Source organism: Oryctolagus cuniculus, chromosome 1, assembly GCF_051225735.1.
Source record: "Oryctolagus cuniculus isolate XC-2025 breed Fujian yellow rabbit chromosome 1, ASM5122573v1, whole genome shotgun sequence".
Taxonomy (NCBI): Eukaryota; Metazoa; Chordata; class Mammalia; order Lagomorpha; family Leporidae; genus Oryctolagus; species Oryctolagus cuniculus.
Window position 1 is genome coordinate 208,812,902 of NC_142867.1, and position 18,047 is coordinate 208,830,948.

The 18,047-nt window shown below is 42.0% G+C and overlaps 1 protein-coding gene across 2 annotated transcripts in view; it reads right to left on the reverse strand.

Moving 5' to 3' along the window:
• The window catches only part of ABCA1 (ATP binding cassette subfamily A member 1), a 137,497-nt gene that overhangs the window by 6,347 nt on the left and 113,103 nt on the right, over positions 1-18,047 (reverse strand). For both annotated transcript variants that reach the window (XM_008257418.5, XM_008257475.5), the window contains exons 31-46: positions 17,143-17,332; positions 15,846-15,940; positions 14,867-14,899; positions 13,249-13,354; positions 12,460-12,534; positions 11,812-11,981; positions 10,035-10,212; positions 7,616-7,731; positions 7,363-7,507; positions 5,394-5,517; positions 4,400-4,529; positions 4,003-4,123; positions 3,179-3,241; positions 2,334-2,440; positions 1,185-1,326; positions 679-813 (exon numbers count right to left, since the gene is read on the reverse strand). In XM_008257418.5, coding sequence (XP_008255640.3) covers positions 679-813; positions 1,185-1,326; positions 2,334-2,440; positions 3,179-3,241; positions 4,003-4,123; positions 4,400-4,529; positions 5,394-5,517; positions 7,363-7,507; positions 7,616-7,731; positions 10,035-10,212; positions 11,812-11,981; positions 12,460-12,534; positions 13,249-13,354; positions 14,867-14,899; positions 15,846-15,940; positions 17,143-17,332 — 1,930 coding nt within the window. The remainder of the gene's footprint in view (positions 1-678; positions 814-1,184; positions 1,327-2,333; positions 2,441-3,178; positions 3,242-4,002; positions 4,124-4,399; positions 4,530-5,393; positions 5,518-7,362; positions 7,508-7,615; positions 7,732-10,034; positions 10,213-11,811; positions 11,982-12,459; positions 12,535-13,248; positions 13,355-14,866; positions 14,900-15,845; positions 15,941-17,142; positions 17,333-18,047) is intronic.

Consider the following 18,047-nt stretch of genomic DNA (forward strand, 5'->3'; position numbering starts at 1 on the left):
GAGCATAAATATAGATGGGCAGAAAGAATGACCCAGAGAAAGATCAAATCACACATCCAGCATCACCCACAACTGGGCTGGGATTCTCCAAGCCAAAAAAATAAGGTACTGGAGCATGTCTGTGTGTGAGGGAGAAGCTCCCACTGCTGTATGCACAGAGAGAGAAGCTTCCCTCTGCTTCTCCAAGACTGCTGTGCTATTCCTGGGAGGGAACTTGCCATTACCAAGCCAGTAATGCAACAACATTGGGCAAACAGGACTTTGAAAAAATGTTTTCAAATCAAGCCAGAACAAGAGTTTTCCACCGGCCGGTGCCGCAGCTCACTAGGCTAATCCTCTGCCTTGCGGCGCTGGCACACCGAGTTCTAGTCCCGGTAGGGGCGCCGGATTCTGTCCCAGTTGCCCCTCTTCCAGGCCAGCTCTCTGCTGTGGCCAGGGAGTGCGGTGGAGGATGGCCCAAGTACTTGGGCCCTGCACCGCATGGGAGACCAGGAGAAGCACCTGGCTCCTGCCATCGGATCAGCGCAGTGCGCCAGCCGCAGCGCACCGGCTGCGGCGGCCACTGGAGGGTGAACCAACAGCAAAAGGAAGACCTTTCTGTCTGTCTCTCTCTCTCATTGTCCACTTTGCCTGTCAAAAAAAAAAAAAAAAAAAATTTCCACCCACAGTCACACTCACCAGGAACACCACAGGAGGCCCACCAATCAAAGCCATGGCTGTTGAGAGCTTGCGCTTGTTGCCTCCACTGTAGTTGCCAGCATATTTTTCTCCATACTTCACAAGGCCCAGTTTGCGAATTGCCCACTCACCAACCTAGGACAATAAAGAGCACCTTGACGTTTGTCTGGCTTGGTCATTTTTTCATGCTTCTTACATTTAGATCTGACAGTTCTTTGAGTAGGACTAGATTCTGTTAACTGAAACCTGGAGACTGCCGAGGAGCCAAAAGCAGGGAGAAGGGACTGGAGCGGTGGGAGCAGTGATCCATCCCTTCCCTCCAGAACATACATGCTCACCCAACCCTTGTGCCACCCCCACCCTGGAATCAGTACAAAAATCCCACATTTCGTGCTGCTGCCTCTATGCGAAAAAGCAGCCTGAAGTCGATGTCAGGTGTGAAAAAGCCATACGGCGTGCTGTCAGGGTGCCGAGAGGCAGGCTGGCCCTTCTGGTGCCCATGGTACCTTGCCAACTTCTTTCTCTGGGACTCCTCTCAAGAGGGCAAAGAACTCCACATGCTCTCTCCCAGTCAGCAGCTCTGTGATGGCATCAAACTGAGGGCAGTAGCCCATGTTCTGATGTACTTCATGGATGTTTGATAAGATACTGTGAAAGAAAACAAAACTAGTCAAGTTTAAGTATTTAGAAATGTTCTGATCAGAGAATCTGGACTGTTCCTATACAGTATACGTGTGCACAACAAAGACACCAATATGCCTGGTGCTGCTTGATGGAACAGTCTTTTTGCCCCCACAACTTCAGCTCTTCTGGAAGTCAGGGTTCGTGCTTCTGCCCTGCTCTGTCCTTGCTCCTGGCTTTCCCAACACCTCAGTCTGCAGCCTCAGTCCCATTTCAGAATTCCTGAGTTCAGGATAACATTGCCTTACAGGTCTCCAAGATCAAGTTGCTTAGTGACCTGGGCAGAAAATGGCCTATTGGTGGCTCCATCAATCGGTATACTCTTTAGAGAGGGCAATTTGGCAAGTATATATCGTTTAAATTATAGGAATTTTCCCTAAGCAAATAATAAAAGATGTTTACAAGGGCATATTTACATAGTGAAAAATGGAAACCAATAAATATCTAACATTAATAAGAATTAGTTAAATAAATTGTAAGTACATGTACATAGGGGGATTTTATGTAGCCATGTAAAATTCTGCATCTTAGGATATGTAAATCATTAGGAAATATTCATAATTACTCACTAAAAATAAAAACCAATTTTAAGATCTATATACAGGAAGATACCAATTTTATGATATATTTATATGTGTATTTTAAGATAAATTTGGGTTGATGGAAAAGTTCTAAAAGTGGATTGTACTGATGGTTTCACAATGTTGTGGATTTACTAAAAATTATTGTATTCTTAAAACAAGTAAATCGCACTAGATAAATTATCCTGAATAAAGCTATTACAAAAATAAAGTGAGACTGAAAGGAAATGTAAATAGCAATTATAGGTTGGGAAATTATGGATGATTTTTATGTTCTTAATACTTTACTATTTTAACATTTTTATTCTAAAGAGTACCAACATAATAAAAAAAACTATCTTTAAATAAGCTTTTAAAAAATTGTGACAAAATACAGGCCACTTCTTTTCTTACCTATTTTTGTTAAGGAAAGCATCTCCCCTGGTGACAGTGGTATCTCCAGTTAGCATCTTGAAAGTGGATGATTTCCCAGCCCCATTCACTCCCAGAAGTCCAAAGCACTGGAAAAGGAAGATCAGGTGAGTTGTATGGAATGTGAGTGACTCTTATGAGAAATCCACCTCAGCTTGGTTTTTATATGACATGATCCTAAAACATTATTCTTAAACAGCAATGAAGAGTCAAATATGTTCTTGGTTTTAAGACATCATATACAGGCATATTTCAAAAGGTACATGGAAAAATGGAATTCAAAGGTAAGTTTATTTTGGCATGAAACAATTTTGAAATCTATTTATAGGTTTTTTAATAATATGCATTCCCCATGAACTTTTTAAAGACTCTTCTTGCAGATAGTTAAATATCTTTTATAATGGTACTATTTTAAATTTGGGCATATTTATAAATACCTTTGAGTTGTCAGACTGAGATCAAAGTTAAAGTGTAAAAAACAGTAATGAAAGTCAACTAGTCAAATTACCCTTCCTAATCTGGCCACAGGGAATGTAGGAACACAAAGGAAATGAAACAGGAGAAATTTTGAAGTTCACCATCAACTCAAATGGATTGCAAAAGCACATTTTTGATGTGCATGCTTTTCTTAAATGGCCTTAGATTATCCACAGTCATTCTCTTTTGACATAAGTGTCCACATCCTCTCCATGACTGATTGCTACACACAGTCTGAAATAGAAAAGCCTTTAAAAACCACTTGCACCCCTTACAGACATTGTTGTTTGACTGGGTACAGATAGCCTGAATTATTCGGGACAAACACAATGAAGACAAAGCGTCTTTACCTCACCAGGAGGAATGCCAACACAAATCCTGTCAACAGCAGGCTTCCTCTTCCTTCTGTATATCTGCAACAAAATGCAAAGCCTCATGAGCCCCAGTACCTCACAGCTCTCCTCAACAACTATGGGAGAGGGGGATGATGACCCAAACACACCACAAAAAAAGACTGATCAGTAAGACTAAGTCACATATTTGACATGCTAACAGTATTGGTGTGATCTCTGTAGCAACCGGCTTTTGACTGATCTGAAGCTCACAATAAATATGAATTTCTGTTCATTTTTTAATCTAAAATAAGTCATTTGAAAAACATTGGTCATTAATATCCACATAATTTGTTTATTTAAAATATAAAGATGTGTAGATATTTTGAAAATTAAATTCTATAGGACAGAAATTTATAATCAATGTGGTAAATTTTACAGTATATACAATACATATAAAGAGTAAAACTTTGCAATTCTGGCATCTAAAGAGAGCTAAAACAGACCTTCCTCCTGAGCAATGGAACTGTGCCAGATTTTTTGACAATGAAATTTAAAATAATTTCTCCCATCCTCAGCTTTGACTAGATATACAGTATTACTGTGTTTTAATAACCAATCAATATAAATGCAAAACATACTCAAGAACAGAATTGACACATGAAAATATTCTCAATATGATTTGTTTAAGAAATCTCCATGGTATATTTTACATTAAGTTGGCAAAAGTTTGGTACAGATGCACCTTTTGAAATTTTTTTTACCAAGCAATTCAGTAAAATGCTAGTTTCTGGCATAGAAAGCTGAAATAAGATTAAGCGTGACAGCCTATACTATCTTACCTTTGTCAACTCCTTGATTTCCAAGATGTCATTCTGTCCTCCACCATCAAGAATTCTTTGTCTTTCTCGCCTCACATCTTCATCTTCATCATTCAGAGGAGGAAGCTTTGTATTTACAGGTCTTAGGGGGAAAATTACAAATAATCAACCTTTCAAACGATGTTTTAAGACCAATACTCAGTCAATACCCAGTTTTACAGTCCTGCAAAACCTACTTGCCACAGTTTCCAGAATCAGCAGTGTTGGACATTTGGGGATGCTCATATTAGGAGGGTCAGTTTGATTACCCACTTTGAGTTTAATTCATTTCAATCCAATCACCTTTGATGAGGGTCTCCCTATGGTACACCTCTGTGACCCTCAACCAAGTGCTCCAGGAGTTTTGGAAAAAGCTCACCTGGGTCTGATGAAGAATCTGTACTGGATCAGAACAGTAATGAGGAAGAACACCACCCCTTCCACAGCCATAGCAAAGAGGTTGCGTCCCACCAAGTCCCATGAGAGTGGTGACACAAAGCGATTCTCCCCTGGAAGACACAACAAGATATGGTCTAATGGAGGCATCCAGAACCATGGCCCTTTCTCAAATTTGGGACCAAACTCAGCTACTTTCCTAGGAATGCCAATGGCTGTTAATCACAAGGGTGACCACTCTTTGAGTCTGATTGAGGAAAACTGGTATGAACCTGTATCAGAATTTTAGAGCCAACTTGTATTAGATCTGCAACTTCATGTAAGATATCTAATACTTCTTTTTTAATGAGACAAACTCAAAAGACTTTCAAGACAAATAATATAGGATTGTTTTAATAAAGTCTGTCTCAATAAGAAATACTAAAATAAATTATAAAAAAAGGTATCTTTTCACTAACATATAATGTAACCTATTAACTCAATTAAACCTGGATATATGTAAAATTCGTTATTTATCTACTTTGTACCTTCAGGTTAAAAAAGTCCCTCTTCCATTCCATTAAATAACATGGCCTATTTCACTATAGTAGCCATATATATAGTCATATGACTATACGAGAAATATTTTTAAACACTCTTAAGCATAGAAAGAACTGCAGGAACTTATTTTTTAACACTCTGTGTAAAAGATAGTATGAGACCACATCTGCAGGCCTGTAATTTTCCTAATGGAGTCAAAGTTTGCATCCTTCCTTCTTATCTCTGGCTTGTATCTAATTCCCAAAGCTATGGTTTGACTTTTCCAATGACTCCAACAAACCCAACCATTAGCATTATGGAGACAGGGATTAGGGAGGAGGTGGAGCTGTCCTGTTTCTAGTCACCAGCCTCTTTCAAAATAAATGCCAGGGCACCAAGACGTATAGAAACTGCCATCCCCATTCAAGCCACTACTTGCAAGCCACTACTTCACTCACCAAACCTTTCCAGGGCATCAGCCATGGCCTGATTTTTCACCATGTCAATAAGCCCTCGTCCTAGGCAAAAATGTGGGAAGATCAAGAACACAGACTTCAGGATATCATTGATGTTATTCAGCTTCTAAAATGACAGAGAAAAAGAGAAACTGAATGTCATTCATGGTTTAAACGAAAAATTTACCAAAGTCTGAAAAGTGGGGCCAGGGGTGGGGGTGGGGAAGAAGAATTAAGAAAAAAAATTGATTCCCCTAGGACAAAACTGGACCTTTGAATTAAGATACCAATAAATCCAGCTACATAGCTGATTCTATGTAACAATAAAATTCTGTTCTTTAGAAAATTTGGACTGATGCTATGAATATGGAAAATAATAAAGTTTAGAAACATAATTACACCTAATCAGAAGCAAATCCATAACAAAACATTTGCTAGCATTTTAAAAGTCAACTGCTTGTGTCTAGGTCAATATTTGAATATTTGTTGGATTTTTAAAAATTCTTTTAAAATACATCAGAACTTATTATGACCCCACAGGGCAACAGTAATCAAATATCCAGCAACTGAGTAAAATGCTATATGCTGGATGTGCTATGCCAACATAGAGGGAAAGCAAACCCCAGTAACAAAGTCTTCACTGTGAAGAAGAGACATAAAAACAAGGAATTACTGCATCACTGGACCTGTGTTATAACAAAGGCATGAACTGAGGGTTCTGAGAGCACAGAGAAAAGAAAAAGCAATGGCCACAGTGCAGACAAGGAAAGTTTCATATATGAGCTAAACCTTGGGTAAGGGAGATAACAACCAGACCGTTATACAGAGAATGGTAATTTCAGGCATTTCAGCAATGTGCTGAGTCTAAGGGACAACTCAGCTGAAGCACACAGTGCATAGGGAATATATGTAGTAGGAACAAGCTTGGAAGGGCTGTGCACTTATGAAAACCTTCATGTGCTAAGCTAAGCTATTTGGACAAAAGCAATGGTTATGGGAATGGACAGGGAGCCTTGTTGCAGAGATCAATTATGGGAAAACTGATGACAAGACTAGCTGAATCTGGGAAAGAAGCAACAGCAAAGCCTCTAGGGTGACTCTAAGACAGCCAGCTGGAGCAACTGAGTGGATGGCAACATCACTGAGTAAAGAAGGATGGCAAGAGACAGATGACTTATGACAGATTTCACTTGGGTTACCTACGCATAACCTAATTGGGAGCAAGCACTGGGCCTAGTCATTAAGACACCAGTTGGGATGTCCACATCCCATATCAGAGTGCTTGAAATTTGAGTCCTGTCTCTTTTCCCAATTCCAGCTTCCTCCTAATGTGCACCTTGGAAAGCAGCAATTGATGGCTTAAGTAGTTGGATCCCTGGATTTAGTTCATGGCTCCTGGCTTTAGCCTAGTACAGCCTTGGCTGTTTTACAAGCATTTGGGGTGTAGATCAGTAGATGAGATGGATCTCTCTCTCTCTCTCTCTCCTTTTCTCCCTGCCTTTCTAGTACATAAAAATAAATAATTTTTTAAATTATCTAATTAGAGCCATCTACTATTCAGGTAAGAATGAGAGATTAGAGCTTAAGTGAACACGCAAGGCTAAGGGCACAGATTGAGAGGTAACAATGAAAGAGAAAGAGGTGGTGGCAGAACACTTGGGATTGAATGGCATCACTTGAAGTTGGTAGGTAGAGTGAAAAGCAAAGGTGGCAGAGGATCAAGAAGAAGCAACAATGTAACAAAAGGAAAGGTAACAGAATCTGTCAAAGGAAACAGAGGCCTGACCAGAGAAACATAAGGCACAGCAGGAGAGAAACATACTGTGTGAACCCAAGGAAGAATCTGAAAAAGGACAGAGCTGTTGGTGGTGTCAGTGCCACAGACAAGCGAAGTGAGATCCCCACTGAACACTGTCCTCTGGCTTGCAGAGACACTCATCCTAGCAGGAGGTGCCCCTTCTGCAGAACTCACATTGTTGGTGAAGAGCTCCAGGACAAAAGTGGCCACACTGCCATTGATGCCAATGAAGAGGTTCACACTGGTGAGCACCACGTAGGCTGTGCTGGGGATCTTAAACACGAAGGAAGCTGGGTACATGAGAGGCGTGATCGACCACCTGGTGAGGCACAGAGATACATGTCCACTGGGAGGCCCTGCCTTCCTCTGACGTCAGGCTGTGCATGCCTAATCAACTATGAGATTCCCCCACCCACAAGTGCCTTACCCATAAAGCAAGAGTAGAAGGGCTAACACAGGTAGGTTGGTGGAGGACACGTAGGACTTCTGCTGGAAGCAGATGAAGATGATGATGACCAGTGTGGCAGGGACCACATAATTGCACTAAAAGTGAAAACAAGGAAATACAGTTGACCCCTAAGTCAAATAATCAACACATTCCAAGTCACCATCATCAGACAAGAAAGGGCAGATGAACATATTGGAGAATAACTTTGAATTAATGAAGCCACTTAAACTATTAATCAAAATACTGGACAATACATTTTGACAAGCATTTTACCCTTGGCTGATTTTATAAACTGCATGCCCTTTCTGTCTTTCCCACAGCTAAGCCAAAGGTGTCACGCTCAGTAAACTTACTGAACAATGGATTCCCAGCCAGAGTAATTTCAATTTCGCAGGCAGCAAATAAGCTTCCATTATTCTTCCTGAAGATGATGTGTCTGTTTCATCATTAATGCTATATTATAGTCTGCCCAAGTTCAATCTCACATGTAATCTATTTATGAGGTAAGCACTCATAACATGAATGTCAGGATTGTTTCATCACACTGAGGATAATTTTAAAATCTGTCCTGACAGTGCATCAGGCATTAAAATGCAGAAATAAAGACTTGATCATAGGACAATTATGAGAATTCATAGCTGGCAAAGCAAATCACAGGCAGGGAGGTGGTAGGAGGTTTGTCAGCTGTTAGAAGAATTGCAGCTTCAGGCTGTATAGCTCTGCATAGGCCCATCCTACTCAACATGTTTATCAACAACGTACATGAAGACATGTGTATAGGAAATTTCAGAGGCCCTAAAGCAGGGAAGGACAGATTAATACATAAAAATATAAGTGACATCCTTGAAGTCAAGATCTCAGTCTTTCATCTTTGAATCCCTCACACCTAACATGGTCAGATACATAGTGAAAACTCTGTATGTGTTTAATAAGAATAAGTTTAAGTTTAAGAGAATAAGTACTGGGTCAAGGTGAAAACAAAGCAAATGGACAATGCAGTTCATAAGGCACAAATACAAAGTTTGGGTCCCAAAAAACCCACTGAATTAGTGTAGAATGAAAGAGACCCAATTTAACATGTGAAATGGAGGCTTCAGTTCACTACGAAGTTGCCACTAAGACAATGCCATTTCTAAAATGCAGTATTCTTGTGCTGCAGTAATGGGCATACAGGGTAAAGATCGACTCCCTGTAGACTCAAAACCATTCAGAACATAGTGTGGACACAAAGTTAATTCTGAACTTTGCTTTTCAAAAAGAACATTAACAATACAGAGTGTGGCCACAGAAGGGCAATCGGATCAGAACAGCAGCAAATCTTTGAAGATTGGGATACTCAGCACAGACACCATAAGCAGCTCCATCATCACTCACATTTGCACAGTGCGTTAGAGATTACAAAGTGTGTTCCCATATTTCATCTTATCCAGGGAAGACTTAGAACTAAGAGTTGTGTTTAGGTATCGGAAGGGCTGTCCAAAAGGAGAAGAATTAGATCTGTTCTAGGTGGCTTAGAAGTAATGGAAACCATAGGGAGATATATATCAACTCTGCTTTATAAAAATTAGAACTTCAGAATGCTTTGACATCCTCCATATTGATTCAAACAGGAGGAATGTATTACAGCTAGAATAAAAACTATTTGCAATGGATGGATAAGCTGCTGGTAAAACATAAGAGTTTTCAAATGACAGACAGCTTTCCTTATAAGGCAATTAAAACCCTGACTCAGGATTAAAACACTTCAGAGAAGTTAGAGGTACTGGCTTGGGGTTTTGACTAAAGTCTTTTCATTTCTACATTTCTTGGGAAAGTTCTCACATGGGAAATTAAGTGACGATGGTATTATAGTCAGTGTGGACAGATGTTCCCTCTAGTGTGAGATCAGCTCTGTAACCAGTGCTGTTTGCTGTCATGGAGGGATACACTGCCTCTGCCTTTTCCTTATTCCTAAAATGTTTAGGGAGGGCACTGTAGCTCAGCAGGTTAAGCTTCCACTTAGGATACCTGCATCTCATATTCCAGTGCCTGTTTGGGTCCCAACTACTCCACTTCCAATTCAGCTTTCTGCTAATGCAACCTGGGAGGTGGCAGAAAACGGCCAAAGTGCTTGGGCCCTGCCACTCACATGGGGGACCAGGATGGAGTTCTGGGCTCCTGGTTTTGACATTTGGTGGGTAAATTAGTGGATGAAAGATCTGTGTGTGTGTGTGTGTGTGTGTGTGTGTGTGTGTAGCTCTGCCTTTTGAGATTAAAATAAGTAAGCATTTAAAAAATAATAAAGATTTAGACCAGCTAGAACACTTCCTGGTGATAGACAGAGACTCTTTCTTCCTTGCCCATTCTTGTCCACGCCCCAAGGGAGATTCATAAAGAGGCAGCAGGCCCGTATCCTTACCATATCCCAGACAAAATTGGAGAGCCAGTAGATGACAGGCTTCACCCCACTGATAAACTGCAGGTGCTTTGCTTTGCTGACCCGTTCCTGGATGAGGAACACAACAAAGCTGGCCGGCACAAAGGACATTGCAAAGATGACACAGATGGACACGAGGACATCCACTGAAGTGGTCATCCTGAAAAAACAAAGGTAGTGAGGATCTGAGGGGTCACTGATACAGCTGGAGACTCAAGAAACAAGGGCACACACACATACACACACACATCCAAGACACGGCCCAGACAAAAACATCTGCTTACCAACTACATTTTATTCAGGGTTAAATAGAATCATTTTCAAGTTTTTTAAAAGAAGAAAACTGACAATTCAAATGCAAAAGTGATTTCACTGAGGTCAAAAAGAGTCCACTGCCATAATGAAACTACTAAAGGAAGTCTGAGAATGTTCTAATGTGTTCAATTTGGGCCACTGTTCTTGACCTTACAGGAACAGTAAGTTGGAAACTTTCGCACACAAAAAAGATTGGTGTGACTTGAAAACTAAGTAAGGAATAAATATTACTATAAAGCTACTCTTATTAAGCTAATATTTTCTGGCTGTAAAGAAATCAAAAGCCAGAGCATATCAGTATTACACAGAAAAATCCTATATGATTCTTTTTATAAGAAAACATCTTAGAAGCCCAAAAAATAGAGTCTTGTTACAAAGATCCTAGTGATGGGGCCGGCGCTGTGGCAGCAGGTTAATGCCCTGGCCTGAAGCACCGGCATCCCATATGGGCACCGGTTTTAGTCCTGGCTACTCCTCTTGCAATCCAGCTCTTTGCTATAGCCTGAAAAAGCAGTAACAAGATGGCCCAGGTCCTTGTGCCCCTGCACCCGCGTGGGAGACCCGGAAGAAGCTCCTGGCTCCTGGCTTTGGATCAACATAGCTCCGGCCCCTGTGGCCAACTGGGGAGTGAACCATCGGGTGGAAGATCTCTCTCTCTCTCTGTATAACTCTGACTTTCAAATAAATAAATAAATATTTTTGAAAAAAAAGAACAAAGATCCTAGTGACATACGCTGATACCCTATTGGAGTTAAACAGAAACACTAACTGTGCCATGCACCATATCTTGTAGAATACAAGATATATCTTGTAGAATACTCTGTTCTGAGTGTGGCAATCTATAGGAATTACCACATTTAATACCACATATCTAGAAAGTTTGGAGACCACATTCTAACTCAGATCTCTAGGATTCCAAAGGCTACACACTTTAAACTAGATCCTACTGGCTTTATACTTCTCATACACATACACAGATGTGTGCACATATACACTTAACTCAGAAATCAAACACACAAGCTAACTAAAGCACGTTTCAGAGTTTAAAACAGTGTTTTTTTTTAAAAAAAGAACTTGTTTATAATTAAATTTCTATTAAAACTAATGTTAACATTGAGTTAAATTATATTTATCATATATATCATATATATTTATATTTAAATTATATTTATCAATAATTTTAACTTGCTTTATATTAATTCACCAAAAGTAATGATTTTTACGTATTTGTGTCATTTTTCTGCTACAACTCAAGAAGCCCTGCCAGCCAGTTCCTATATTGACCATTTTCTGCCCAGTGTCCAGATCCACCCAGGTGTACCATAATATAGCTGTCTCCCAAAGTGCTACCCTACAATCAGTTTTCTGTTTCCTTGCCCTCCTCCACGATTCCTCCAACACTCTTGTCTCCACACTGCACCCATTCAGATGGAGCTACACTTACAGAGCCACCTCTGAGAGCTGCTGCTTGGTGAGATTCAGGGGGTGATTGAAAGCAGTAATCCCATAACGGGTAGGATTCTCTCCCTTCTGCAGGTTGGCCCGGAGAATGGCATTGTTGATGACATTCAGGAAAGAGCTGATGGCATGCCAGCCCTTGTTATTAAACCATACCTGAAATAAAACATCAGGTACAAGGTAATATTCCCAAATTGAGGTCCTGGACACAGAAGTACAACACAGAAAACATGCACCTAAACTGCAGAAAGAATGTCCAGTCATATGCTAAGACAAAAGAACACAACACAGTAATAGTGCACACAGGATATACCAACCACTCCTGAATGGCCAGGCACTGTGCTGAGGATCTTGAATGCATTTAATCCTCACAACAGTTTGCAAATAGCCATGATTATTTGCCATTGTACAGATGAGCAAACTGAGGCTTAGATAGGCTAAATTATTCAGCCAAGGTCACAGCGGTTCACCTGGTACGTCTGGTGGTAGAGCAAATTCTCTTAATCACTACGCTAGACTGTCCTCTTTTCTGTCATGAATATTCCTATCCACTTGACCATGAGTCAAAAGGACTTCAGAGAACATAAAGATGGTTTTGTACCCAGAAACTACAAGAACACAGAGAGTCGTTTACCTTGACATTATTTTTGGTGTCCAGTCCTGTCATGAACCTTCCCAAGCTGTTGAGAAATCGATCTGCAGAGCTGTCCTATAAACAAGAGAAACCCGCTCAGCTGAGACTGTCCACACAGGGAAAGGGGCCTGGAATCCGGGGACAACAGGACAACTCTGTGAAGAGCAATGACACTATCACCTTGCTCATCGAAACTAAATTGGAAGCCAGTGAATAAATGGCTCCCGAGAACCAAGTCATCAGAAATCTACAACACTGGTGTTACGTCTCAGAGGAATCACACAGGCATCTCATGGCTCGAAGTCCCAAGAGTCTAATGTCTGGATAGAACTGGGTGATGAGGATTCGTTAACATGCCCCCAGCATCATGCCAAGAGCACACACACTGCATGTGTCGGATACATGAGCCGTCAGACTATCATTGCTGTTCAGGATCCTGGAGTGCATGCCACCTGGCCCCCTTCATGTTCACTGACAGACGGGAGACTTGAGAATAGAGGAACAAGTGAGTGCTTAGCAGGTCCTGAAGAACAGCCTGCTAGCTTAAAAATCAAAACGATTCTTTTCCTATTTAGCCAATCACATTTTTAGGAAAAAGAATGTATTTGAGGTCTGGTTTACAGTTCATTCTTATCTGGTTCAAAAATCACTAGACACTCACGATGACTCTGTATTCAAGTGTACTGAAAACAAGGAGTGGCTAGGTGATCAGATCTACCTGCCAACTACCCCCTTGTCCCGGCAGCTCCAGGCCCATGTTTCTGAAAAGGCTCAGGATGGACACTGTACCTTGGCCAGCTTCAAGTGTTTCTTCACTTGCTTGATGGCATCATTAACTTCTCGGCTCGGAGGAAGTGCCTGGGAGTTACTGACACCCAAGGAAAACCCGCCATACCTGGAAGAAAAACCAGCCATCAAAACCCAGACCATGTGTCCCATAGTATCACCCAGCAGGAGACACTGCATGAGTGTGTACAAGTCCCACGAGACAAATTTCCTATCCAAAGCAGGGCCAAAATCTGACTCAGAGAAGCTACACCTTGGCTTCCTCAAAGGGATCCTGGCAGTTTTGTTTTTTGTTTATTTGTTTTTTTGTTTTTTGTTTTTTTGTTTTTGTTTTTGTTTTTGTTTTGACAGGCAGAGTGGACAGTGAGAGAGAGAGAGAGACAGAGAGAAAGGTCTTCCTTTTGCCATTGGTTCACCCTCCAACGGCCGCCGCGGCCGGCGTACCCCGCTGATCCGGCAGGAGCCAAGTGCTTCTCCTGGTCTCCCATGGGGTGCAGGACCCAAGCACTTGGGCCATCCTCCACTGCACTCCCTGGCCACAGCAGAGAGCTGGCCTGGAAGAGGGGCAACCAGGACAGAATCCGGCACCCCGACTGGGACTAGAACCCGGTGTGCTGGTGCCGCAGGTGGAGGATTAGCCTGTTGAGCCGCGGTGCCGGCCCCTGGCAGTCTTTTAACGCTCATGGTTCCTGGCCCTATGAGGAAGACCCGGCCTGATTACACACAGAGTTAGATAGTGAGACACTGAGAAAAGGTCATTAACCTCACAGGGGCTCCTCCCTCCCTGGTCACTCAGGCCTGAACTTGGTCTGCAGATCTGCAGGAGGGGGCAGTCAGGGTGAGTGGGTGGCCAACACCATCCTAGGTGGCCAGCAAGGGTTGAATGATAGACCTTGGCCCTTTCCTAGCCTGGGGTCTACTACAAGGACCAGTGTCTGCTCTTTCCAGAGTTCTGCAGACCCCGACCCTCAGGGAAAAGTGGGCCTTAGTATCAGAGAGATTTCTGAGTCCTGACACAGCCGCATCAATAATGTACACATTGGCTTCAAGATTCTACCTTTCGCAGTCTCACTTGTTCCTTCAAAACCCAGAAGAACAAATGGGTTGAAATAGACACTGAAAATAAGTTGATGTTGATGCCTCTTATTTCCTCCAAGGCTTTCTTGATCCCCTGTCTAAGGCCTGAAGAACTGGTTCTTGAGTCCCCAGAAACCCAAAGGACTCTGAGAAGTGTAACTAGGATGGGTATTCCCTCACAACACTGCACTTACTTTAAATTCCCGTGAAGATCCACGGGAAATTTCTGAATCTTCTCAAGGAAATCAGTGTGCCAAGTATTTCAGAGACCTCTGAGGTGGCAGCAGAGCACCGACCAGAGATGCCCGAGGCAAAATCTCCAAGGCAAGCTAACCTACATCTGTCTATGTTTCTGTGTGCTTCATAAATTCTGCAGGGCATATGTCCTCCTTCTCACTGAGGTGGCACCCAACCAGGAGCACCCAAGAGCAAGGGCCAAACGATCCCCAAACTGACACCTTCTCTTGATTCAAATGCCCACATCAGTCATCCTCCTGAGCTTGAGGTCCCAGGGAAAACTGTAAGTACAGAAAGATCAACTTACCTAAACTCATTCACCCAGATCTTGTTCTTTAAACTGCACAAAATAAAGACAAAGAAACAAAAAATCAGTTCTAAGAAAATGCTGATCCCATTTCTGATAATGCAAAGGGGTAAATAACTACCTGAGGGTACCTACAAGAAAGGGACAGAAGTAGTCCTATGATTGGACTGACACTGTGGCATTGTGCCAATGGGAAACAGCTCATTCCAAGCATGGCTTTTCTTCTCTCCATCTTATAATTATTCTTTATATGAGAATCATACCTTACAGACAAAGATATGATTGAACTAGAAGCTTTTCCAATTCAAAAGAACAGTCCAATTGTAAATGACATATGGAGAGGTTATGTTTCACTCCTGGAAATTTGTGGTCATTATCCTTCCAGCATATCGTTGTCATTTAAATTCACCAAGAACTTGAACAGAGACCCCAAGTGATCAGACTGATGGTAAGGCACCAGAACAAATATTTCCCGAGCATCAGTTAAGAACCTGACACTATGCAGCCATGCCCTCAAGAAGCTACAATGCTTTTTCAAGGCTCTACAGCCAACACAGGCTACTGAGTCTTCCCAGGGCTCTCTTCATGACACCACACATTATCCACAAGAGAGTACTTGAGGCATGTTACTTGTACCATATCCTTTAATCCTAACAATAAACTTATAAGAGCATAATTCATATCATATTTTATACAAACTAAGCCTTTAAAGGAATAACTGGTTGCCCCTGGCCAAGCAGCTAGCAAGTGGTAGAATTCAAATTTTAGTCCAGGTTTATTTTCATTCTAAAACCAAGCTGCTTCAACATTTAATCTACCAACTGAATGTTTACAATATTTCAGCATCTTTTCTAGAGTGGGAAAATATCCTAAATGTCCAGTAGACCCCATCAGGCCATCAGCTGGCATTTCCCCCACTACTCTGGTCTACTGCTTGTAGGCCTTTAATAAAACAGGGCCACCTTCAGTACATCGTCACCTTTTGGCTATGATCTGCACATATGTCTTCACCAGGTAATCTGAGATGTTTCTTCCTGTAAGGTTCTGAAGGATGTCCGCAGTGTTCTGTTTTCTCTGTAACCATATAAGAGCCAAAAGCATGGGTCTTCACAGACAAGAATTGGAACAGAAATCAAATCAAGGACAATAATGACACATGTCACCTACTGTGTGACTGGAACCTTGACTACAGGGCTCAGGCACTGACCTCAGTCAACCCCTAAGACATTATCCATTCTCCTTCAGCACTGGTCAGGTATTTACACCAAAGCCAAAGTCATCCCCAAGATATTATTTTGAATATCTGAACAATAAATACTGACATATTCTTCTTTTCTAAGGAGCAGCATCATTAATTACATCTAATGAATTCTTTTGTTCAAGGAATTATATTAATAACTAGATTAGCTATTATTTTAAATACAAGTAATCCAGACATTATTAAATCCTCATACCTTACTATCTTTGCTGTTGTTGTTTTGTTTGTTTGAAAGGCAGAGAGAGGAGAGACAGAGAGATCTTCCATCCTCTGGTTCACTCTCTAAATGGCCACAAGAGCAAGGTCTGGACTAGGCCAAAACCAAAAGCCAGGAACTCAATGTGGGTCTCCCACAATGAGTCCCAGGGATTCAAGCACTTGGGCCACCTTCTGCTGCCTTTCTAGGCACATTAGGAAGCTGGATCAGGAGTCGCTGGGACTCAAACCAGCATTCCAATATAGAATATTGGCATTGTAAGAAGTAGCTTAATCCACCATACCACAACACCCACTCCCCACACATCCATTTAAACCTGCTTGTCCTCAGCCTGCAACCTAGACACTGATAAAGCAGCACAGGATTACCAATAGTTACCAATAACCAGAAGTTATACTCAGGGAAGAAAAAAAGCAGCTCAGGAGTCCTCCCCAAACTCAGCAGTCTCAGAGAATGACAGGATTGACAAAACTCAGCTTCCTTATGTCAGATATGAGGAAACAGATCCATGGAGTTAAAACGGCCTGCCAAAGGCCACCAGCTCATTTGTGGCAGAAGCAGGTATGGAAGCGGAGCCTGTCACCGCCTGCCCATGGCACCACCACTGTGGGACAGGCATAGGCACAATGTTGTCCAGATCTCTTCCCTCAATGCTCACATGCTTTTCCCTATGACAAGGAGTGGATCAAGACTGAGGTAGCCAGCCTGACAAGGGATCTTATTCTTGCTGTCTCTCAGGCAGAATCTACAGCCCAGGTTTTGCTGCATCTGCTCCGTCACAGAGCCCAGAGGGTGACTCACCTGTGGAGGAGGCAGCCCTCCTGCCCCAGGGGGACACACAGGCAGCATCTTCTTGATTTTGTCACTGCTGCACTGGCAGGCAGGTGAGGGGTTCTCCATGGTCCAGTTCCCATCTTGGAAGAGATCCACAATGGTCTGAGGAACTGGGGCAGTGGCCCACTCCTCCTCCCCTGCCAAACAGGGCACATCTCTGCAAAGGGAGGAAATGAAGGTGAGACCTTCAAAAAAATCCTCAAAAGAGATGAGACAAATGTGAATACCACTAAGAAGGATCCCAGTCAATTTCCTTCAGTTCTAACACTTGTTGAAAGACCTAGTTTGATATCAGTGAGAGTTGCGACAGGGGCCCCTTCCATCAGACTGCCTCTGATAGCTGGCACTGCCCACGCTCAACACTCTGAGCCCTGTGATGTCAGGATCCAGTTCTTGGGCCTGTGGGCTAACTCTCAGCCCTGTCCTGACTCTTCTAGACCCTTCCGAGACTGGCATCAATCCATGAACCCACTCAGTTCAGCTGGGCAGCAGGGAATCCAGATAACTGCATCATCTTATCTCACTTTTCTATCTCATCTACAAAACAATGTGCAGTCTCCAAGGTCTTAGAAAATCCCAATAAGCTATGTCTATGTCCTTTTCCACCCTCATGATGTTATTATTTGTGGGCTAATATTGGCTGCTGGGACTTACCACCTGTTAAGTACTAAGTACTAAAAAATATTTAGTATCTGGGTAATATCAGTTAAGAGCTAACAATTACAGAGTGGCTTTCCATTTAGAAATCTGACCCAGACCTTGGACAAGGTTACTTCAGAAAGTTAACAGAAACTAGAAATAAAAGATAAGTTAATTTTGGTGCAAAAAGTTTTAAAATGTGTGCATATAAAAGGTCTTCATACAGTTCATGA